This window comes from Anopheles coluzzii, chromosome 2 (genome assembly GCF_943734685.1).
Source record: "Anopheles coluzzii chromosome 2, AcolN3, whole genome shotgun sequence".
NCBI lineage: Eukaryota > Metazoa > Arthropoda > Insecta > Diptera > Culicidae > Anopheles > Anopheles coluzzii.
In genome coordinates, this window is record NC_064670.1 from 89,130,700 (window position 1) to 89,156,535 (window position 25,836).

Below are 25,836 nucleotides of genomic sequence, written 5' to 3' on the forward strand. Positions count from 1 at the left end.
CACGGTTTGCTTTCTGTTGCATCCCGGCGCCCGCACGCTTCACGGTGACATCGCACCGACCTGCACGTTTGGCCGACTGGTGGGACATTCCTGATCGCGACGCTCTTACGCTCCCCTCGTAGCTGGTTTCGCATCTCGGACACTGGATCGTTATATACCGTGCCGTCCTCGCAGCGGATCGTGCCATCGCAGTCGCTGCTATTCATCCGCAACGTCGACGAACGAGATGCCGGAAGATGGGTAATTATTTACGTATAATAGATTTCACAAACACACACACATACACACACATGAGAGCGAACCATGCAAAGGTGATCGGAACTGACCAGAACATAACGATTCATCGAACCGTGGCCTACAAGAATGCACAATCGTGCGGGTGCGCCACAGCCATCGATGCAAAGGCCATCGAGAGGTGGAACGCAAACGTAAATGAACGAAAGTGCAAAACAAACGTTGGAAACTGCGACTAATCCACTCCAGCCCAGGGCCTGCTTCTAGTTCAATTATTTTTTTTTCCCCCGCTGCCGCGCTCGCTTTTGCATTGTGCATGATGTGTTTGTTTGCATCGATCCCATCCAGTGATATCCGACGGTGGGTCGGTGCATTCACAACCGGCTAATTGTTGTACTTCCATTATCCTGCTCTGCGCTTTCCATGTTCCAACTTTCCCGCACTCAACTCCCCATCCCCTTCAGGTCCAGCTTCAGCTAATACAGTGTCCGAATGGTCATCGATACGCTCTTACCGCTTTCCCCCACTCCTTGCTGCTTTTATCCCGTTTATCAGGCGATTTTATAATGAATGTGATCTCACAACAGCACTATCAACTACAGTATTTCCGGTACGATTGAAATGATTGATAGCACGCGCGGGTTGGTTACGTGTGCTGTTGGGTGCGAATCATTTCTGATGAGTGGTTTTATTTAATGTGTTTTCTATTAATTGATATGTCCCTATTCTGAGCAAACTTCCATTCAAACATTTCTGCTATTGAAACTGTTACCGTTTTCCAAAGGCGATAAAAAATATATTATATTAATTGGAATTGTATGTATTACATTGGAAGAATAGTAAACAAAAGACCAGTTTTATTAAATGTATTAAAACAAGGAATTCGCTAAAAAATAAGTTATAATAATATGAATTTGCTAGAAACCGTTCAATAGTTAATAAGTTAAAAGGTTTGTTTTACCTCATTGAATGCACGTCTTTTTTTGATTGGTAAAAGGCTATTCACAAATAACGTAACGCTTTTAAAGCGATGGAGACATTGTTTACATTGTTAACGTTAACTGGCATTACAGAATGTCCTTTTCGTTTATAATAATAGCCTACTTGTTCTTCTTGTTCTTTGGCACAACAACCGTTGCCGGTCAAGGCTTGCCTGTACCCGCTAGTGAAGTGAGCTTGGCTTTCAGTGACTTATTGTTACCATAGCAGGATAGTCAGTCCTACGTATGCACAATGGGCATTTGCCGGGATGAAATTCAAAAAATCAACTTTGTAATAGCGCAATTCCAAATAATAGGTTTTAATACTAAGGGTTAAACTAAGAAAAATACCAAATATGAGCTCTTTATCTGTTCTGGTTCTCTAGAAAAGACCTCTCAAAGTCGAGATTTGTTAAAAAACGCAGAAAAATCTTCACTTTTTTGGAAAATTTTGAACCTTTGTAACTTTTTCAAATATGAACCGATTTTGATAAGTTTAGACATTTTATAAAGGATATTTAGTCAGCTTTATAAACACATGAAAAATTTTGAGTTTAGTTAATTTTATGCAAAAATATACGATAATAACTGAAAAAACTTCCTTAAAATTTTCATCATTTCGATTTTTGACTTAATGCCATTATAAAAGTGGCGTAGAGTGGCGTTGTCTCATATATGTCACATAATAGTGTAATATATATACTATGAATCTGTGAAGAAATATTCTGCGAAAGTTTGCGAACGCGAATTTTATTGAAGTTTTTTCACATCAACTTTTTCTAAAAACAGACACATGCGTAACTAGGCGGCTCCATAGGTGCCTAGTGTAGCGTATTTCGTGTATTCTACAAAAATATATTCTACTAAAAATAAAAATGAAAATGCATTCAGAAGGACATTTTCTATAATGAGCTGTATTCCTCTGATTCGTTAACCAGTTCAATATCAGTAGGTACACGCACTAAAACAAAGACAGCGGTCAACTTTACAAATGAAGTAAATACTTAGTTTGTAACTATCGTTGAATTCTGATTTTTTTGGATAATTGTAAAACCAAGAACATCGGATTTTTAGTTTTATTACCCCTTCTGAAGGCAGTACAGGACTGGGAAAAGTATTGGATGAATATTCAAAGACAAACAAAATGCGCTGCTTTTCATTACGAATTTGGGAACTACTTTATTTCAATGTACCTGCTCTATCTAAATATTTAAATGCCTTTATTCATGTCTTTAGAAATGTGAACTAGACGTCAGGAGCTTGTAATAGCATCCACCTAAGTTGTGTATGTAAATTTTTAATATTTGTACTACCTGTGAGTAAAAGTGACGAGAATTAGCTACAATTGTCCTATACAAAGCAGAAATAATTATCTTATTCAAAATTATTATGTTTTGTTTATATTTTATTATAATTATTATTCATTAAATCTTCATTATGGAACATTACAGTATATTTTAAAATGATTTATACTATTAGCAACAAATAATACAAGAAAAAAACACACAAAATTGATAAAACTAAGCAAAGATCCCTTAAAACACTATTTTATGTAGCGCCACCTGGTGGTATGGATGCGAACTTCAAATAAAATGTTATTTACTTTCATAATACTTTACTACAAACGATAAAAACTAACAATTTCTGCAAAAATAATTTTATCCCGCAATTTGTTCTAAACTGCCCATTGTGGTATGGGGGCACGGTCTATTCGCGGATTGAACCCATGACGGACATGTTGTTAAGTAGTACGAGTTGACCACTGTACCACCAGACCAGATCCTACTTCTAATGTTTAATAATCAGCAATACATGAAGGATCCGGCCAATACTTTCAATAACGCACAATTGGTCTTACTAAGTAAGCTTAAATCTACATACATTTTCTCGCCCCTATCTCATATATACATACTCACTACAAATTGTTCAACACTCGCTAAATAGTTTCGAAACTTCTTCTACCTTATTACAAATCATAGGATTTATTTTTCTCATTAGTGGAATAAAGAGTCTCAATGCTTTTAAATAATTTTTTTTTGAAAAAAAAAAGTAAAATACATAGTAATTACCAATTATTAATGAAGGCATGTGCAAGAACCATGGCGTATGATGTTTGGTTTTGGTATATAGTAGTGATGGACGGGTCGACGCGATCCTATTGGGTCGGAGTCATCCATAAGTGACGCGGAGTCGTTCGGGTCGACCCTAAAGGTACAAGTAGGTGCAACGACTTCGGTAGGTGCAAGAAAGCATAAGCTACTCTGACCCGTTGGTGCAACGAGTTCGGTTCGGGCCAAGGTGGGTTCATTCCGACCCCCGGGGCAGCGAGTTCGAGTCGACCCAACTGACGAGTAGGTGCGAGAAATCATAAGCAACTCCGACCCGTTGGTGCAACGAGTTCGGGTCGGATCGAGTCAAGGTTGGTTCAATCCGACCCGACCCGACCCGAACTCGCTGCACCAACGAGTCGGAGTCGCTTATGCTTTCTCGCACCTACTCATCATTCGGGTCGACCGGAACTCGTTGCACCCGCGGATCGGATTTGATTCCGACTCCGAACTAGCGCATCTGCGGCACCCTCGGGTTGGAATCGACTCCGACTGGCTCGCACCCGACTCCGGGTCGGGTCGTGAAATGAATCGTTTGACCCACCACTAGTATTTAATATTTACTTATTTACTGTTCCTGCTTCTTAGTTCAAGTCTTCAACAATAGGTCACAGAGTGCCAGACTCGGTTATGTATCTATTGTAACGGATGGTTATGTACCTATTTAGTATTTTGGTACCAATTGTACATACAGTTCTTATTCATGATCATGCATGATAAGACAACTTGTTATACTGGATTATGTTTCCATCAAAAACTATTCATGCTTATTTACTTTTTCCTGCCCATTTCATTGGCCAGGTTGTTATCGTTTCTATGATTTTTAATTCCGGTTATACTTTTTGGTTTATTTCCAATTCTTGTTAATGTGACCCGTTGCTCTACACCTCTGTACAGCTCTGTACCAGGGTGTATACTAATGTAAGGGTTCAAGGTTTTATTGAGCACATCTACTTTCATGTACCCCAATACTCTCCATTTAAATTCTGGAATTTATTGCTTTCCTTATCCCGTTAAAATAACTTGCCCATCCAGATGTCACACACATAATGTAAAGGTCTGAACTATTCGATTAGCTGATTAGAAAAACCTTTGACCATTGTTAGAAATATTTGCTCGCTGAAAATATGCTTATAAACATTCCATTCACGGTCGGTGCATGGTTTAATGCAATCAGTAGCACAAGAAGCACAGCAACATTGCCCCACCATGTATAAACGGTAACCTAACAAGCAAACGTCCGTTTTCAATTCAACTTCTCACGTGCAGATATGCAAAGCATTCAATCAGTTCGGCGAGCAGAAGCTGGAGATCCATCTCACGATCAGCAACGAGCTGGTGGCGCACATACATCCCCAGATCCAGATTATCAACTCGGGCAATTCGGCCCTGCTTAACTGCTCCATCTACGGCAGCGAGGTGAACAAAATCGAATGGTTTCACAACGGACAGGAGCTGTTTGCTAACGGTCGCTCGGAACGCAGGTACAAGAACGCGCGCGCCTCCGGTCCGTCCCAACCAAGGACTCGTCGGATCTTCACAAATTTCTATCTACTCGTCTTCTTCTTTTACTTTTTACTACTCCCTTTGTTGAGCTATTTTTCTCCCATCGCTCCCTCTATGCTTATCATCATTTTGACGTTTTTACTCTTTACCACTTTGCCTCGTCCACCAGCATGAGTCTGCTGTCGGCAAACACACTAAAAATTGATAGGGTAAGCAAGAAGGATCAAGGAATTTATCAGTGCATTGTGTCGAATGCACGCAGCAGCGCTCAGGGCAGCTCGGAATTGAAACTCGGAGGTATGTATTGGTGTGCCGGGCCCTACGAGCAGGCGAAAGTTTTATCGGTCCCTTTTTTGCTCCCGTATCACTCGCTCGCCCATCCCATCCCACCAGAAAGCCCACCGGAGATAAGCTATGGCTTTGTGGAGCAGAATGTGCGCGCCTCGGCGTACATCTCGCTGAAATGCTCGGCGGCCGGGTCGCCCCCACCGCAGTTTGTCTGGCTGCTCGACTACCAGCCCATCCTCGACGTCTCGTCACTGCACCGTTACACGATGGATCAGTTTCTCGACATCAACAGTCACGTAACGACGCACCTCAACATCAGCCACGTGCACAGTGACGACGGCGGGCTGTACACCTGCGTCGCGTCCAACAGCATGGGCACCGCCTCGCACAAGGCCCGCCTGAACGTTTACGGTAAGTGCCGTGTGCGAGGAGCATTGTGTTGGGAGCGTGATGGAGTAGTTACCCCCTTTTTCGGGGGTTTCTGGGTTTGCATCGCACGATCGCACAATGATAGTGCTTGCTATTAACACCTGCTGCTATTGCTTTAACCTGTCGAAAGCTTAACTGCCTCCGAATGGAGAGCCACATTGGGCGCTTGTCGCTGGTCTCCGGTGGCAGCACCGTTACAGTGCGCTGCAGAAAAGATGTCTCTTGCGAAATTTGGAAATTAACTCCTTCAACTTTTGATGTGATAGGCTAAACGTACCTATAGCGGTGGTAGTATACTAAAAGGCGCTCCATACGATAATTTTACAGTAATTACGTTATTTATGTTATTGTGAAATGTTATCTGGTCTTTTAAAAAGGGTTTAAAAGTTAAATGGGACCATTCCGTTACATAGTGACAGAAAAATCCATTATTTTGTGAAATGTGTCAACATTTTTCCAAAATCCTAAAGATGATTTTATAACAAAACTCGTATTTGTGTTAACGCTGTAAATGATCTCATAACAACTCAATTATTATTTTCTTATCATAACTTTTTATGAAATACAACAGAAATAAGCAATAGGAATGAGTTTCCTGTAAGTACTATACCAAATAAATTATGTAAGAAATCAATATTATGGAGTAATTCTTTGCTAACCATACGAAAACAGCTTCAAAACTAAGTTCCATTGATATTATGCCCTGTTTTGAGGTGTATTTGACTACCAACACTATAGGATCACAATATGACAAATATAAGAACCATACCACCATTATAGATACAACAAGGAAATCACAAAAATATGTTTGTTTAATGTGTAAATTTGTTGTGTTTCATGGTAAAAATGGTTGCGATTGCGAAGATGAAACATTTTCCAATTGCTATGAGTTAAAATATTCACAAATTTATCTTCCTACCATTTTAAATCTATTAAAGCACATCTGTTCCCCTGACAAATTGCACCTCCATTGGTACATTTACCCTAATTGTTATTTTTGTCTTACGAATTAAATATTATCAAAAATTGAAATGTTTTTTTAATTACTTAACTACTTTTATTTTATTTAGGTTTCATTTAAATCTAAATTTTCTATTCATTTATGTTTTAATCCGCCTTAAGAGTACACCAAAATATCAGTTGCATGTTTACCTAACTGTGGTGCAGCCGAAATTATTCAAATCCCTCAAAAACCATCAAACCCAGTAATCCGTCGTTCTGCAGCACACTGTAAGGATTTACCATCGTGCGGTTTCGAAGCGTCCGGTTTTGGTCCGTCCGGCAGCTGCTACTGCTACTGACCCACACACACACACACACACTAACCGGGGCCACTTGCCATGCGCTTTTCTTCGCAGGACCACCGTACGTACGTGCCATCGGACCCATTACGGCTGTTGCTGGCGAGCCGATCGAGCTGCACTGTCCCTTCTCCGGCCATCCCATCCAGTCAGTGCGTTGGATACGGGGCGGAAATGAACTGGTTTCCGGTAGGACGTAATGGAAAACATAATGTGCCTCCCCGCTGGCCACTATGTGCACCGTTTGTCGATTAAATGTAATCCTTTTGCTCGCTCTTATCATTCTCTCTCTCTCTCTCTCTCTCTCTCTCTCTCTCGCTCGCTATCTCTCTCTCGCTTTCACTGGCACTGGCTCCCTCTCTGCGGATGTGATGCGGCACCGCTTCTTCCTGTATCGTTTTCTCGACGGGTGGATGGATCATTTATTATGGCATTTGCATTCGGCGTGATGACCGCTTCCGGAAATGGAACCTGCAGGACCACGGTACAGTGTGGCCGACGTTAAGCACGGCGGATATTTGAAAATTTATACCGTCGACCCGGCGCAAGATCGAGGACCGTACACGTGCATCGTGACCGGACCGAATGGTGACGAAGGGCGCAGGGAGCTACAATTAGTGGTACACAGTAAGTGTTGCAATCGCGCCTGAATCCGATGGCAAGTTTTGGGGCCGCCGAGCTGTCGCATTTGATTGAAACTAATCCTTTACTTTGCATTGTATCTCTCTTTCTCTCGCTCCCGCCCTGCTGATAGGCCCACCCGTAATAGAACCGTTTGCATTTCCAAAAATCATGAAAGTTGGCGGTCGGGCACAGCTGACCTGTTCCGTGTCGGCCGGCGATATGCCGATCTATTTCAGCTGGAAAAAAGACGGCGCCCCGATCACGCCGGACCTGCAGGTCAGCGAGAAGAAGGAAGAGTTTTTCTCGTTGCTCGTGCTGAAGGACATCACCGCCAGGCACAGCGGCCGGTACACGTGCTTCGCCACCAATACGGCCGCCCAGACGAACTACACGGCCGAGCTGCTGGTGCAGGTGCCGCCTTCCTGGACGCAGGAACCGCACGACATTGCCGTGGTGCTGGGCCACCCGATAGTGCTGCCGTGCGAGGCGGACGGGTTCCCCCAGCCCAAGATAACGTGGTTCCGCGGCAAAGGCAAGCTGTCCACCGACTTCCACTCCATACTGTCGAAGAACAACTCGCTGAGCATCAATTATGCCACTTCGCCGGATGCTGGTAAGTAGATAATGTATGTTGCTGGCAATCGCTTTCGCGATTTCGTTTGTCATGGGGCCCGCGTAATGCATTATGGGGATTTTAAATTAGGGAAAGCCTTCGGCTTTTAATGCAACAATAATTAGGGCTTTCGTGTGGGTTTATTGTTTTATTCATTTATCGGCATAGCCATATAGAATGCGTTGTACTACCGAAAATAGTATTGGTCGAGTTGTTTTGACAAATTATAAAATAATCACCACACTGAAAAGTTCTTCAACGTTTTTTTTTTTTTGAAAATCAGTTTTATTCATAATTGATTTATGTCAATCTTTTATTTTCAATCACAATCGGCCATACAGCAGACGGCACTATAAAGTAGTATGCCAAAATATAAAAACTATAATTTAATATGAAAAGATTGTTCTATTAACAAAAATGATAATACAAATTTTACTTCAGCTTGTTGGCCAAATTGTTTTATTTTTATGTCTAATTAACAAAATAATAATATTATTTTTGCAAACAAATAAAATATTGTTGATGTTGTAGGGATACAAGGGGACAGCAAACTTGTATTATTTACTTATTCTTATACCAACACTGAAGGTTTCAAAAGTATAATAATGTTTCAGGTTATCATCCACAATTTCACGGTGACAGCTCGGCCGGTTGACTTGAATATTATTCTAGTTGTTATTTACACCTTTTTCTAGTCATTGTTAAAATAATACTTTCGAAACTATTGATAAGTTTTTATTTTAAAGGCAAATATTGAAATGCAGACATAACAATCTGTCGGTTTAAAAAAATAGAAAAAAATAATTTAAATGGATAATAAGTTTTTTAAAGTTAGTTTGTTCCGTATGAATATGTTTTTTTTTTTTTGTAATAACATTACAATTCAATTGAGTAAGATATGTTGAATGAAAATTTATTTGTAGTGAATTTCTTGAGGATTATTTCTTAAAACTGCTCGAATAATTGATTTTCTAATTATTACAACAATGTTTACAAATTCAAAATTCTTTTTAAAGGCAAATCATACTGTATGACTTAAAGAACAAATATCTTGCCTTGATATATGCGCAAATGTTACATTTCGTGTTAAGCTTGCCAACCCCATAGCAATCAACGTGAAAATTTTGCATTTTATGTAGATTTGCATATTCTTTGAAGTACAGCGACAAACCTTTACAGCACGAAAGATCGTAAGAGCAGTATTGAAAAAATAAAACCTTAAAAGTAGGTCTGTTTCAATCACGAACCAAAAAAGCAATCTTTCTGAGATAAATTGTTATAATTTACATGTAAACAAATTATTGCAATTATTCATGGAATCGGTAAAAGAAAACAATCAAAATGGTGTTGACTACCAACGATTGATCTAAATCCTTTAAACAGTATTAAAGAAAGGTGGTTGTGTGATTAAATTTTACAATTTTATCTTCTTTATCAACGAAAGTGCACGATTTAATATAGTGAGATAAAACATACCCGTTTTTTCCTTGCTCAAAATTTCACTTTTATTACTCCTCTTTTCGCAATAATGTAGCTAGATACAATTTAAATACTTGTAAAAGATATTTCAAACTTTGCTACTCCCATGGTATTGATATACAATTACAGTTCAATTCAAGCGTGTTCAAGCGTAACCGTTTCGTTCGATGCCTTCCATGTCAGTTGTTACATATTATACACATCAAATTTCTGTTTCCCTATCATCAAACCGGGATAATTTCCTAGAATTGTTAAAGCAAAACGCAAAATTTCTGCGAATTAATTAGAGCGAGAAAACCTGATTCGTTTAGTGAACCTGTAAAGAGAAACACAGTATCAAATGAGCTTGGAATGCAGCTTGGTTATTGATGCTGCAATCATTAATGCGGAACGGATCATTATTCTAGGAAGCTTTCACAGCCAATTTTCACCGCAAATAATTTCGTTCGAAAAAAAAGCCCGTGCGTTTGAATCTATGAGCTTGTTTTTTTATATATTCAATACATCATTCTCTTCACTCAAATTGTTATTCATCGAAAATATCGCTTTATTTTTGGGGCTCTCGCCTCGTCTCCCGCTTCGCGCACCACAACCACCAGGCTACTACATGTGTGAGGCGGCCAACGGGATCGGCAACAGTCTGAAGAAAATCATCCACATAGACGTGAACGAGGCGGTCCATTTCGATTCGCCGGTAAAGAACGTATCGGCCCGCCGGAACGATGCCGTTATGCTGGAGTGCCTAGCGCTCGGCGATGAACCAATCAACATCATCTGGACGCACAAGAACCAGCGGATCGATTTCAACAACTATCGGTAAGGTCGGCCGATGCAAAGTATGACGCGAGCTTTTGCGTTGCTCCCCTCTCTCGCCGAGCGGCTCTTAACGATCGTTTCGAAAGTGGAAATTATTCCCTTTGCGCCATTTTGGCCTTTTCCAATCGTCCTCCGTGTGTGTGTGTGTATGCGGCTACAGTTTGATATGCTGGTGGGTTTGTTTTTTTCTTCTTTCCTCCATCCTCTTTATTTGCGCAGCTATAACATTATCGAAATGAAGGAGAGCGTTGGCGTGCGATCGCAATTATCGATTAGTCTCACCGAGCGGTACGACTCCGGCAAGTACGTCTGCACGGCGGAGAACCTGTACGGGACGAGCGAACACGTCATCTATCTAGCGGTGCAGGAGCGTCCCGATGCACCGTCCGACCTGGAGGTGATGGAGGTGTCGAGCCGGCAGATACGGCTGTCCTGGAAGCGCCCGTACGACGGCATGTCACCGGTGCTGAGCTATCTCGTCCAGTACCAGCCGGTGCGCCTGGGGAAGGAACCGGTGCAGGACACGCACCGTTCCGGCCCGGCCGGCCCGATAGCCGCGTGGGACAGCCCGCTGACGGTGAACGTCACCTTTTCGAAGGTAAACATGATCAAAAGGTAAGTGACACGGCGGGCACGGCATGCCGAGCGGGGTCGAGATGTCAAATTCAACGCAATTATCATTAGCAGCATCGATGGGGGCGTGCGGGACGAAACGAGCATCGGGGGGCTGCTTCCGGCGACCCAGTACCTGCTACGCATGCTGGCCATTAACGAGATTGAGTGCTCGTCCTTTACGAGCCCGCTGGTGGTGCGCACGCAGGAAGAGGCACCGGGCGAAGCTCCCGGTGGGCTGAAAGTCAAAACCGGTGCGATGGGCGAGCTGGTGCTTACCTGGCAGATCCCGAGCCGAGCGTCTTGGAACGGGGAGCTGCTCGGCTACACGGTCAGCTGCGTGGAGGAGAAAACCAACATCAACTTCATCGCCAGCCCGAACAACATCTCCAACACGACGCTCACGGTGCACGGCTGGGCGACCACCAAGACGAGCATTGCCAGCCTGAAGAAGTTCACGCGGTACGCCTTGCGCATCCGCACGTACAACAGCATCGCGCCCGGTCCGTGGAGTACGGTCGTGTACGGTACCACGTCGGAGGATGCACCCGAGGCCGAGCCGCAAAATGTCTCCTGCTCCAGCCTGTCCTCCCAAAGCATTAAGGTGCTGTGGCAGGAGCCGCCGCCCCAGTTCCATAACGGGGTGCTGCAGGGCTACAAGATCCTCTACCGTCCGCTCACGAAAAACAGTACGTATATGATGCCCGCATAGCCGTCACCTATCTTTGGTTTTCCCGTAAAAGGGACCAAAGGCTTACCACTATCCACTTTCACCATTTTCCCCACAGACGAGTTTGTGTTTCCGTTCGAAATCAAGCGCACCTCCAACCTGGAAACGTACCTGCACGCACTGATGAAAGCGACCAACTACTCGATCCAGGTCCTAAGCTTCACGCTCTCCGGCGACGGAGTGGCCAGCGTTCCGGTGTACTGTGCAACTGAAGAGGACGGTGAGTACGGGTCGCAAGGGAAAAGCAGGGGGAAGTGAGATGTTTGTGTGTGTGTGTGTGTGTCCACTGGAACGCTCGTCCAACACGAACGACGTGCGAATATGTTTAATGATATGCATTGCACCGCACCGCATCCAATTTTCAGTCGCGACGATATCTCAATTTCGATAAATTTCGATAAGCTTTGATCATTGCAATTGGTGCGCGCTGCATACACTAGGATGCTTCCAGTCACGATGGATCTAGTGATACGCCCGCGCGCCAACCTGCTCCACACATTTGATGGAACCCGTTTGATGATTGCATAAACCAATTTCATTTTCTAACAACATCCTTTTAATCGTATCACTCTTTGTTAGACGTATGTCGAACCTGCCATTGTGTGATATTGCTCGTTACTTCAAGCTTGCTTTATATATGATCAAACTGAAAGACATAGCAGTTTTTAAATCTTTTGTACAAGAAAGAGAATGCTTATACGGAATATTAAATGTGAACGATACCATTATATCAAATTATATCATAAAACAATTAAATCGACAATGTGTGGTGGCTGTTTTCTATTCAGGAACTTATGAATCAGACTGTAAAGTATGAAGCGTTTGATCAAGTTTATGATAAAATAATTGTATAGGGTCTACCAACTCACTTTTGAACGTAAAAAAATATTTTTCGTCGCGTGCAAGAAGTTATTTCACATTACTCTGATATTTTCATCCTAATAATTTCTAATTTCTTTAGAGTGATATTCAACATTGTATATGTCTATTTCCATATTTTTTTCACCATGGGTTTGAAGCCGCATCTCATCTAGATTTGTACAACTTTTTAAAAATCAATACTGCATGCATTTTGTTTCGTGGAAATTCAGTTTAAATTTGAAAGTTTCTCATGTAAAGTGTGATCGCACGGTTTACCCCGTAATCATTTATAGCGCAATAACCATTTAGGTTATGATGACGCAAAAAAAGCATCAAACTGGTTGTAATATTAATATTAATTTTATCTAGAAGAGATCTTGACGACAAATCGTGATAAGTTGCGGTTTTAAACCCCCGGTAAAAAAACTATGGAAATGTTGAATGAAGTGTTGAAAATCATGGTGAAGAAATAAAAAAATATTGTGATGATAATGAAATATCAAATAAACGTCCTACGCGGACATGACGGCCTATACAGGCTTTCAAGATTTTATTCATTACCACGTAGCCAGATAGTCAAATCCTTACTACGGGGGGACAAGTCCATTCCGGGCTTGAACCCATTACGGGCGTGTTTTTGAGTCGTTCGAGTTGACGAATGTACCACGGGACCGCCCGTTACAGAAGTATACTAGACATAATTTTGTGTGTTGACGTATATTCTGTTCTTTCCATAAGAAATTTTATAAATGACATTTTGTCAGAACGAAAAAAAAAGAAAATGATTAAATTTCAACACAGAATCATTTTGATATATTTTTCATCTTCTAAAACTCAAAGTTTTGCTTAATACGAACCGTTTTGATAACCATAATTGTCCTTTTAAATTCGCCACATTAAACATCTATTTACCGTTTCCTTCAATTTTCTTCTCAGTTCCGGAAGCCCCAGCTGGCATCAAAGCGCTCACGCTGACAGCTGACTCGATACTCGTATCCTGGTTACCGCCCGCCCATCCTAACGGCATCATCACCCATTACACCGTGTACGGAAAGGATCACGGCAAGAAGGGTTCCCCAAAACGTACTGTCTTTGACGAATGTGCCTTCCCGCTAAGCTGTTGCTATCCATGATACTAATTGGATGCTATTATTTTCTTTGCCGTCATATTTTTTTTCTCTCTCTCTCCCTTTTGATACCTCGTCCCATCTGCCACTGCACGCCATATGTTGCGCTTTTGATGGCGTGGTTGGCGCGGTCTTATTTCCAGATAACATCGTGCGGGTGGATGAAACCGGACGACCGTCCATGTTCGAGGTGCGCGGTCTGAGCGAGAACAACAAGTACGACTTTTGGGTGACGGCATCGACGGCCAAGGGTGAGGGCGACCCGACGATGGTGGTTTCGCAAACAACCAACACCCGGGCGCCGGCCAAAATAGCGTCCTTCTCCCGGCTGCTCAAGGTGCCGGTCGGGGTGAGCCTGGTGCTGGAATGTGTCGCCGTCGGTAACCCGACACCCCGGACGCGGTGGATAACGAAGGACCAGGCCGTTACCTTCAGCCAGTACTATGTGATCTCGCAAGGCTTTCTCAAGATACATAGCGTCGAGCCACAGATAGCCGGTAACTTTACCTGCTCGGCGAAGAATCTGTTCGGCGAGGACGAGATACACTACATGCTGATAGCGCTGCAGACGCCGAATGTGACGCAGCTCTCGATACAGTACACCTCGTTCGACAGTTTGCGCGTGACGTGGGAGGTGGCCAGCGACGGTGGTGCCCCGATACAGGGCTACAATCTCTACTACCGCACGACCAGCGGCGCGTGGTCCAATGTGGCAATTCCGAGCGATCAGATGGCGTACACGCTCAACGGTTTGAAGTGCGGCACTCAGTACATTCTGAAGATCAATGCACACAACAAGGTTGGCATCGGGATGCTTACTGAAGAGCTGGCCGTGCGCACCAAGGGAAAAGGTGAGTAGAAGGTGACGGGACACAAACGGGCCCAGTAGAGTTGATGTCAGTGCTTGTTTCTCAACATATTTATTTGAAAGGGGAAATTGTAACGATGCTTATTACACAACAAATCCATTAGGAAATAGTTTTAACAGGCTTTGCTGACAAGCAATATTTATGTTGTTTTTTTTTTAAACTGTAGAATACCATAAGGCAGTTTTGGCCCTAACCTGTTGAATTAAAAAAAAACTAGTAAAATTTTATTAGCCAATCAATACGATGGAGACGCCCAGTACTTCAAGAAATACAGGGTTTAGTCACTTCTGAATGTGCACATCATATTGCATTTCAATTATCATATTTTTTTTATTCCTTCAACATGATTTTCAACACATTTCAAGCTTTCTTTGATGTGTTGAAAATTATGTTTAAAATTTGAAATTTTATTACGAAGCAAATGCAATACAGGGTTTTCCAAGTCAGTTTCGTTATTCACCGCGTGCAAAATGTTGTTCCACATAGATCTGACATTTCATTTCCATCATAATAATTTGCAATTTAATCAGCATGATTTTCAATTCATTTTGATGATAGATCTCATCACCCGTTGACAGATGAAGTGTTGAAGATCATGCTGAAGAAATTAATAATCATTATGATTTAAATTAAATAGCAATACGGCAAAGCCGTCCCTCCTGAATAAAATATAAATAAAAAAATGATTTAAATTAAATATCGGAATAATGTGGAATAACATTTTGCACGTGGTGTAAAACAATTTTTACATTCGAATAACTTAGAAATCCCTGTATTTGACAGCTGTTGAATAACATCTCGCAAGCAATGAATTTTTTTTTATTTTCATTGGAAATTGACTGGCAACACCTTGTAATAACACCCCAAAACAAATTCTGGCTAACAATTATAGCATAGCTGATAATGTTACGTATGTTAATGCAGTGGCGGATTAAGGGTATCGGGGGCCCTAGGCGGAAAGACGAGTTGAGGCCCCCTGTAAATGGTAAATGTTGTTGTGGCGGGGGGGGGGGGGGGTGGTAGCGGCACTAAACTTGCTGTTGCGAGATTGAACAGTCGGGGGCCCCTTTGATCATCAGTCACACGCTATAAATGTTTTGCTGTCGGAGGGGGGGGGTGCAAATGATTCGCCAGCCTTGAGGCCATCCTTTCGGGTGCCCTTGTCGCTAGTACTCTGTCCATACGGCATACCATAGAAGGGCTATCTACGGGGCCCCAGGCGACCGCCTAGTCCACCTACCGTTAGATCCGCCACTGTGTTAATGACATGTTTTCCATTATTGGGGCCCTTCACGATTATAGTCAGCTTTTTGTATGGAGTTTGACAGTTGGAGGCTGAAATCATGTAGACACTCCATACAAAACCACACTCAAAACTAGCCTGCAATTTTCAGTCTAGATTATTCTAGCCTCAAATCTGAAATTAGATTTGAGTACCTGCTCGAAAAAAAAGGTAAAACAAGGTGATGTTTACATTTATCCCAAGGTGCATTAAAGAGATCAGGTGATGGAATATAGAATCAAAGTGTATGTGGTCCAGGTGGTCTCACAGCATGTTTTTTATAACCAAATTTGAATATCATTTTTTTACAGAACGGGTGAAAACTTTTGCTCAAACAAGCTTTCTGGAGGCTTGGTGAATACACAAAGCACTCTTAAAATCTTCATTCAGAAGCAGAAGCGATAAAAATCAGCCTTCTAAATTCATACCGCTTAGGATAAGCCCACCTGTATATTATACCGACTTAGATAGCTGCTCGAAAACTGCTGTACAATGCAAACAGCTGACAGGCTGAAATTTCAACCTACGAACTTAAAACGGAAAGGGCTCCATTGTTGTATAAAACATAATCTAGAATGGTAATTTTTGCTTTGCTAAAAACTTTGTTTTTAGAATTCACATTCTTCATAAACTTCACATTCTTGAGTAAATAATGTTTAAACTTAATTTATCATGGAAGAATCAGTCGGTGTAAGCTGGATACCTCCTTTTTCCGTTATGCTCGCGCCTACTCTTACCTTGCATCAGTGTTCTAACTTTTTAACACTTCTTCGTTCACACTTCTTTAAGATAGTTTTGAAATGATTTGGACCAACACATTGATGAATCCAAACAAGTTTGGTGTTGAGGAACAGCAGTATGGCAGGTAGTTTGAGTAACATGCTATCTTCTTCCTCTTCTTGGCATTACGAATTTTTCAATTAAGTTCCTGCCTAATACAGATGCACTGTACATATATTTTGCATACCACCTTTATGCAGAATTTACAGTTTTTACTCATTATCACAATAGTCTTGCTTAATATCTCAGATTATTTGCCGACAATTCAATCAATTAAAATATATCTCATAAAGCGAGTTTTTCCACCTTCAGGAAAGCTCCTTTTAGCAAACACTCCTAGGTGTATATAGCACAGATTAAAAGGTTCACAGCAGTTCGCATTCATCCGGGCATGTCACGTGCTGTAATAGAGTAACTTTATTACATCTATTCCCCAAACAAAACCCCTACAACCAGTGGAACGGAGACAGAGCTCACTTAATCTGGCCAAACTAATTGTCATAAACTTTGATGATTCCGGTTACGATAAGCCGGGGAAGGATTGTCGTTCGGTGTGCTTCCTCGCGTGCTGCTTCTGCCCGGACGGCAGCTCAGGCGTTAGCCCAGGAGGAGTTGCACCATTCAAATGCTCCTCCCAAGAAGCTACACCCTACATTCAGGCAAACATGAAACCACCACCCAGGTAGTGCTCGAAAATGCTGCCAACCTGAACGGCACCACCCGGGGCCGCTGCACCATTTGCATTCCAACTTGTGAGAGCATTTGCACATGATAAATGTCAACCCCCGGGCGGCATTCAACCCCCGGGGCGGCGCAATGCCATCGGTGGTGGTGGATGGCATTGCGAGGGAAAGACCGAGTGAGTGGCTGAACATAAGTTTCGCTTATTTACATACACAAACAGCATAAATTGACAATGCATCCCCAGCCAGAGTGCGTCCTGAGGGGGGTCAACCGGGGGGAGGGGGGGGGGACCGAGCTTACTGCTGCTACCTGCCCGGTCGGGTGGAAAATTTTGAGATTCATTTTATTTACATCTCACTGGCATTATTTATCTGTCGCACCGGAGACACGGATGAAGAAATTAGAAAGTATCTTGCTGCGATGGGAAAATTCGATGAGTGATGCAAATTGATTTATTTCCCATCCGCAAAACCCGCCTGCTTGGCTCAGGGGTGACGACTTTTGTGTGCAGCATAAATGCAGCACAGGAAACTGTATCGCTCTGTCTCCTCGACCCCCTCGATTCGCTCATGCAAACGGAATCGATGAATTGTTAAAACTATCTCAACATACCGGATCTTCTCTAGTGCGGTGCAGATTATAGCCCTTTTTCGTTGTATTTTATTTGCATTTGCATTTTATACGGCTGACGAAGCTTCACTCTACACGCCGGCGATGGATGTGGGATGGCAAACGAACGAGCAGGAGCTCCAGGGTTCAAATGACCTCCAGGTGGGGAGTTTCCACTTTACGAGCGTCCAAAGCTTCCGAAAGGAATAAAATTAAAAATATATTCCAATTCATACACCGTCGTGTCCATAGCCCGAAAGGTGCACACATATCGGGACGCTTGCCGGATGCCATAATTATCCGACGGGGCCCAATGGCATCGCAATTGAGTGCAACTTGCTGAGTCCAACTATTCGCACCGACACACACACCGGGCCTTGCAGGGGCAGGGTAGGGTCCGAAACACGACCCCACAGTTCGACACATTTCCCAGCGCGCCCAGCCCCCGTGTATCAAGTTCTAGCCGGGGGCCGGGTGTGCAATTGTGCAACATTTCGAAGGAACTTCGGTATGTTGCTCCAGTTCCGTGAGCTTTGGGAGCTTTGGGATTTTGCACCCGTACCCTCCCAACCTGTGTACCCGTACGTCTAACCTAATCCGTAGGATGCCATTTTGAATGCTTGGAGGCTTCCTAGATGCTCCCCCCCTCCCCCCGCTTTAGCCATTCCCTACCTTTTCAAACGATAACAAAGCGGGCAGGAAAAATCTTGACACAGACGAATGATAAGCAACCCAACCTCCGATGTCTCTGTCAAGTCCTGTGCTTCCCGTTTTCCCCTTGGGGAGCGCGCGCGCACGTTCGAGAGAGAGAGAAAGAGAGAGCGAGAGCGCTGCTAGCAAAATCCCCTGGCCAGCGAGACGAGTGGAAGCATATCCCGTGGAGCATCATTAAATGTACGTTTAATTATACACCTCAATGAACCCCCAAACCTAATGTGCACACGGTTGCACACGCACACATACACACACACACACACCCCGGAGCCGGTGTCTCCATATGCAGAATCGCACATACCGAGCCGGCTCGGAGGCTCATCCCAGCAGCAATCTCCCCCACTGCCACCTCCCCCATCACTTCCGGACCCAAATGACACACACGACGACGGTTCGCACCGATGCACACGGTGCCACCAGTGGAAACATAAAATCCTGTCCTTTGCATCCGGGCCCAAACCCGGTAGATGCGGGCGGAAGGGGAGGGGAAGGAGGGGACAGATCCAGGCTTACGAAACATAATACCAACCGTCCGAGCAACGAACGTCAGCCCAGCCAGCATTAGAATAGGTTTCGGTGGTCGATTGCTTTGGTTTCGAATGATGGTGGCGCCACCGGTTGCGGGGACACCGGCGGCTATGAGGGATGAGCCGAGCCGAGGAGAGAGGATCGCTATATAGATACACATACCGTGTGTGTATATGTGGTACGGTATCCAGCCCCAAATCCGACCAAACGTTTGGACTATTTATCGATCCTTTTGCTCCGACCAAAACACCCCCAACAGCAACCGGGCGGGAAAGCTCGGTAGAACCCTGAGGTAGCGGGTAGCGTCTCTGCCACCCGTCTCTGGACACCCTGAGTGATGAGTCGTTCATCCTGCAACAGAGCCGTTAGTTGCAACCAACAGCAGCCAACCTACACACACACATACACTCGTTTACTCTCTATCTCTCTTTTTCTGCTCGCGCTTCATGGGCCGATGTAATTGAATGGATTAATTTGACTATTTAGCAACTATGCAAAAACACACATTCCCACGCACGGACACACTACACTGTCACAACCAGACATTCCTCCTACGCGCATGTGTGTGTGTGTATGTTGGTTGGTTGGTGTACGAGCATCATCATCATCATCGGCACGGAATCCATCCAATCGGTGTTGTGATGAAGCGTGATGTTGCAAGTCGTACTGAAATCAGGCTAAATGATTTACCCGATTCCGTTTTTTTTTCCTTCTTCTTCTTCTGCTGTTGCTTTCGCCTCCCACACGAAGTGACAATCCATCCATCCATCCATCCGCCGGTGCAATCCATCGAGATCGAGTACCGGCGGCATGAGCCACCAGTGGAGTGTTTGATTCGCGCCAGTGTTTATTGCACGTTTCCTCTAGCTCGCGCGATGTGTGCCATTAATTATTCCACAGTATCTCATCCCCAACTCAACCTCGAAGAGGGGATGAAAATTGCACTAGGAGTGGATGATCGAGGGAGGGAGGGGGGGGGGGGTAGCGGGTGGTGGTGGGGCAGGTATGCCTGCAAGCCATCGGTAACCTTTTTCTGGAGCAGCAGCGTTTATTGAACCAATTGTTTAATGGTGTATTCCGCGAATTTGTTGCACGCTGGGCGAAGGTTGTTGTCGCGTATGACGAGCGCACACTTGACAGACACGTTGTAATGTGTCGTTTGGTGCGCGGTGGCGGCAGGGAAGCTAAAGTTCAAATCGATAGTCGAAGCTGGTGGTGAGCTGTTTCGGCCGTGACAAACATTTGCAGGATAATGTATGCATGCATACATTATGGAAGTAAAAATGTTTAAATACACCTACCTTGGAACACGCGGAAAGCGGGAATGTGTCAGCACGGTGTGGAACTAGGTGTAGGCTAGGTTTTTAATGTAAAAAAAGGAAGACTGTACCTAGGTTACTACTAGGTGACTAGTATAGGTATGTAACGGGAGTTTTCCTGTAATTATATTTTCTAATTTTTCCTTGTTGTCCCATCACGGAAGTGACCCTGTGGAAGGTCTGCAAATGGTCTCTCTGCGATGAATTCTGCTATATCCATTTTTATTTGATTAAATCTGCTATCGATAAGGGTTTTTAACCGGTAGGGAATTTTGATTATTTGAGGAGGAAGGGGGATTTTTGATCAAAATTTCTCTAAATATTATGGATTGCCACGCTCTCCCCCGCTCACGAACTTATAAGGGTGGAATGCAAATAGTTTAGTTTAGTTTAGTTTAGTTTATTAATCGATGGACTATGAAGCCCTCTCGAGTCAAAATTTGTTTACAATACACATTAGATAACGAACAGAACATTTACTCATAAATTTGAACCTTACTTCACTGATTTCCGCGATGGTTTTTAAGCAGGTGTATTCATTGCATTTTTATTCAGTGCGGTGAAAAGGAGACACTCCTTGGGAGCTTGTTTTCAATTTCGAACCACAAAATATGTTATATTATTACTTGTGAGATACCTATGGGCTCAACTATCCCATATACAAGCAATCGACGATCTTCCAAAACCATACCCTGAAATTTTCCTATGATGGATGGTGATGCTCGTTTTGGTAGTGAATCATATTCAGCTTACATGGTGGATTATATCAAGGATAAGACTCCTTTAGTGCTATCACCACCATTTAAAAAAAAATAAAAATCTGATATTATCCTTTCAAAATGAAGATTTTTATCACTGCACGATATTCTGATTATTCTATTGTCAAAGAAAACTAATACGCCAACTACAGAAAAAGAACTGATAGATCGAATTGCCGTTTCCATTACCGTCTTTTGAAAGGAGAAACAATTAAATTACGTAGAAATTTTGATTTACAGTTATTGATCTACAGTCCAATCTACTTTTCTTTCATTGGCCTAACAACTTTTGTCGGTCTAGGTATGCCTGTACCACTAATGAACATAGCAGGATAGTCGGTTCTACTTATTGGGGAGGAAGTTGGAAGACACGGCCCATACGTGGCTTAAACCCATGACGGGCATGTGTTTAAGTCGTACGAGTATACAATTGCTATAAGTGGCAATAACTTAATGTTACACATTTGCATTGAATTTGTACTACACGATACTCGCTGCTTTTATTATTTATGCCTTTTTTATGTTTTTAATGCCTGATAATGATGATAAAATTATAAAATGAAAATGACAACTATCTCCAACCATAGCACAAAATATCAAACTCAATTAAAGTCAGCTATTTAGAACACGTTTTTCGCTGTTACATAGAAAAATAATTCTTGAAAGCCCATCATGGTTTCCTTCGGAAATTTTATATGTTCAATGTCCATTAGACCAGCACTTAAATACAGGACAAATTATGAATTTGCCCATATATGACGGTATATCAACTTTTCGTAAAAGAAGGAAAAGTCCAGTTAAAAACGAAATTTGTGGGTAACCTAATTAGATGCAATCTCCCAATCAATTGTGGTTTAGGTGCTATTGGTAACGGAATTAAAGAAAAAACATTATTTACCAGCAGCAATGGCATCAACACTTTACTAAAACCTGAAACGATTGTACGGTGTAAGCGTCCACACGACAAAATATTATGTTAAGTTTCAAAAGAGTCCCTATCGCATATGGAAAACAAAAACACGCCTCAAGCACAGTGCTTGACCTGGTTAGCATGGTTGTTTGAATGACCGCACAAAACAAGATAGTTAGTAAGCTGCGATGGTTTCCACTCCTAGCTAAACCAACAGTGACATGATAGCGACCAATAATGACATCACATGCGGATGATAGTTTGACCCGACAAACAGGTTCAATTTCAAACTAGACTCGCGAGTCTCGCAATGATTCTCATGTGGCAGGGCAACAAACATACAATGAACAACAAACCTATAACGTTCGAGTAGGTTGTCGACCTGAATTCGACCTGTAAAAATAAAACAACACAAACAATACTAACAAATAGGATTGTTTATGAGTCGGTCACAGGGATCATGCATCAACGGTCTCGAGTGGATTGTCACGCAATAACAAATATGTATTGTTAAGTACCTTATTAATGTTACGTTGGAGAAAAACATGTTCCAAATGGTTTAGCTTATTAGCCCATAACCTAACGAAACATAAGGGCGAGTGGGAAAAAAAATTATCTGTTTTTAATAATCAGAAAAATATGAGAATTACAACCTACTTCTATTCTTTGTAGTCACATGAATATATACCTTATATTTGTTATATTTTATGATACAAAGCGAAAGGGAATGATTTTAAATGTGGACAAATAACCAACTGCTGGCGAATTAGTTTTTTTTTAATTTCACGATTTTTTATACATTTATATTGTATATTATAAAATTATTTTGTACATGGAAAATTAATGTGTTGCTGTATATTGACTAACACTACATAATTTAGCTAGTTTCTAATTTCCATTCATTTCACATTCCTCTTAATCTCTCTTCGCAAGCCCCACACATTCCCGAGGAGCGAGAACTGTTCAACACCAACTCGAGTTGCCTGAATCTGTTTCTCACCTCCTGGCTGAACGGTGGCTGCCCAATATCGCACTTTTCCATCGAATACCGTCGGCTTCATACACCGTTCTGGACGATCGTCTCATCCGACCTTTCCGGCAGCGATCAGCACACGAATGGGAGCATTTCGTTCTGCGATTTCATTCCCGCCACCTGGTACGAGCTTAAGATCACCTCCAACAACGATGCAGGGAAAACGATGGCACAGTATAACTTTGCCACCTTAACACTATCGGGCGAGAAAATACCGCCACCAGAGTACAAGGCAATGCCGGAGGAGAACAACGATTCCATTCTGCTATCGGACGAGGTAGAGTTCCAGTGGCTGCAGTCGACGGTGATGATAATTACCATCATTGTAATTGTTTTAAGTCTGTAAGTATTAGCAATAAGCAGGTCAGCAATCACACCCTGTTGATACGTTGCGAAATGTCGGTTTCGATTCCCTCTCCAGTGTGGTTGGCGCCAAGTATCGGGGTGTTTTGTGCTTCACCAACAACTCCGATCGCTACAGCACCCAAACACTATCGGCCGATCTGAGCATGAAGGAGCAGTCGGAAAACATCCGCAACCAGCAGGTGTACAGTGCATCGCCCGTCAAGGTGATCAACAAGGAGGAGAACGCCGAAATGTACGAAATTTCACCGTACGCCACATTTAACGCGAGCACCGGCCGGCTGTGTAAGGAGCCGCGAAGCCTAAACCCATCGAACATAGACTATTCGCTGCAGTTCCGCACCTTCGGCCACCCGGAGTGTGATTTAAATGCCACTGCCTACCCGTTGCTGGAGAGCACCGGTCACATGCCAGGACACATCAAGGGCAAGTCCAGCTGGCACAAGCAACAGTTTTACAACACCGGTAAGTTGGAGCTTCAAATGCAGTCTTTTAAACACGACGTGGCAGGACGTGGTTTCATGTTATTGCAACTGTCGGTGTAGTGTATTTTTAGTCTGAAAACTACACAATGCTATATTATACGCGTGGACGCGCCGGTCGAACCATGTTTAGTTTCGTGGGGTTTAATAACAACTTTTAGGAACACTGTGTTTATTGCTGTTCTGTAATAATAAGTGTGGAATATCGTGTATCTATTGTACATGTCTACAAACTTTTTTGGAATCGTGGGACGAATTGCTTCCCAAATAACGTTGAGGGCCGTTGCCGTTAGTTGACGTTACTCTTCTCTAATAATTGTTTAAAGTGAGGAATCAAAACGAGATGATTAGAATACTGTCTAAAGCTATCAAATTTCTAATTTCTACTATTGAAGCTTGATTTTCATCTCAATAAGTTTAAGATTAAAATTTTGGTAAATAGTCAAAACTCTAATAATAATTATATAAACCTTTAAAAGCCCTCAAACCGTTGAGGGCCGCATTAAAAGCTTTAATTTTGAGATTGGGCAGTTTTGAGTTTGCCTGTTCTTATGCAATAGCATTTCAACCATCAAAATGTTCTCCAAAACGTTGAATTAGAGTAAATTTGTTATTTTAAAAATCGACTACACTAATAACGCAAAATGATTGAAACTCCACTTCCTGGAACAAAAACTCATTACACTGAGCTTTGAATAGCGAGTTATTGCATAGTTATCATTCGTATCAATATTTGATTTTTTTTTGCAAACTGCAGGAACAACAAGATCACATTGTAAACACTAATTATTGTAGATTATAATTAAAAGCAATTAGCCGTATTGTATCTTTCAGTGGATTTTTTTATTGTTATCAGTCTTTCATGAAGACTGGTTGAAAAGTTCGTATTGCATAAAATTAAATTAAAAAAAACACTACAAAATATAAATAGACAGAGCGACATTTCCTCCCTTCAGACAATCAACGCTACCTACCTAAGACAATAAATATACTACACATAATACATTCCCTAAATGTTTTTTATCACTTTTTACCATTGAAAATTCTCAAGTACTGAAAACAAACGCTGTTTATTATGAGTTTAAAAATATTGGGATATGTACAAAACTATTGAAATTCAAATTCAAACTTTTTTATGAAAACTACAACGTGCAATTAGTCAATTCGAAATAAATGCCTGAAATTTTGAGAAAATTTTAATTTCAAGCATTTCACTGCAGATTGTGCAGTTGGTTACTATCGCCATAAAACCTTATCGATACCGTTTTACCTACTTTTTTTAAATGTTTGTAGGCAAAACAATATTCCAAGAATAGTGGAAGTTACACAAACCAAAAACACAAACATAAGTGTTTTTATTTAAATTTTATGTAGGAAATTTTGTATATCACATGTTTAGTCAAATGATCACAAGAGTGATGGAAATTTAGTTGAAAATTATTTTGAAGCTATGATTAATTTTGTACTGAGAGATTAAATTAACAACTATTTAAAAAAATACATTAAAAATAACACATTGCATATATTTCATTTGAAAGATGAAACGCCAATGAACATGCCCAGCTCAACGAAATCAATCGCTGCCAAATGGGACGACGGTGCATTGCGACGCATGGGGCAACGCAGCTTCGGTCCCAGCAACTATTCCGAGTCGGATAGCAGCAGCCCCATTAACGAATTCTCCAACGCACCCACCTTTAGGATACCTTCGAAAACGCCCTGTTCAAGTATGGTTTGAACGTGCGATCGATTCACGGTGCCGGGTGTAACTTAAATTCCATTTCTGTTTTGCCATTG

The 25,836-nt window shown here is 42.3% G+C and overlaps 1 protein-coding gene across 2 annotated transcripts in view; it reads left to right on the forward strand.

Annotated features, from left to right (window-relative positions):
• Nucleotides 1-25,836, forward strand: part of LOC120950520 (Down syndrome cell adhesion molecule-like protein Dscam2) — a 50,008-nt gene that overhangs the window by 23,077 nt on the left and 1,095 nt on the right. Inside the window, exons 9-24 of one of the 2 annotated variants that reach the window (XM_040368625.2) lie at nt 123-240; nt 4,592-4,806; nt 4,998-5,125; nt 5,222-5,527; nt 6,904-7,035; nt 7,324-7,473; nt 7,601-8,083; nt 10,162-10,378; nt 10,598-10,993; nt 11,063-11,679; nt 11,779-11,940; nt 13,518-13,664; nt 13,852-14,559; nt 23,095-23,536; nt 23,616-24,022; nt 25,578-25,766. In XM_040368625.2, coding sequence (XP_040224559.2) covers nt 123-240; nt 4,592-4,806; nt 4,998-5,125; nt 5,222-5,527; nt 6,904-7,035; nt 7,324-7,473; nt 7,601-8,083; nt 10,162-10,378; nt 10,598-10,993; nt 11,063-11,679; nt 11,779-11,940; nt 13,518-13,664; nt 13,852-14,559; nt 23,095-23,536; nt 23,616-24,022; nt 25,578-25,766 — 4,817 coding nt within the window. The remainder of the gene's footprint in view (nt 1-122; nt 241-4,591; nt 4,807-4,997; nt 5,126-5,221; nt 5,528-6,903; nt 7,036-7,323; nt 7,474-7,600; nt 8,084-10,161; nt 10,379-10,597; nt 10,994-11,062; nt 11,680-11,778; nt 11,941-13,517; nt 13,665-13,851; nt 14,560-23,094; nt 23,537-23,615; nt 24,023-25,577; nt 25,767-25,836) is intronic. The other variant, XM_040368626.2, reaches the window with a different exon arrangement.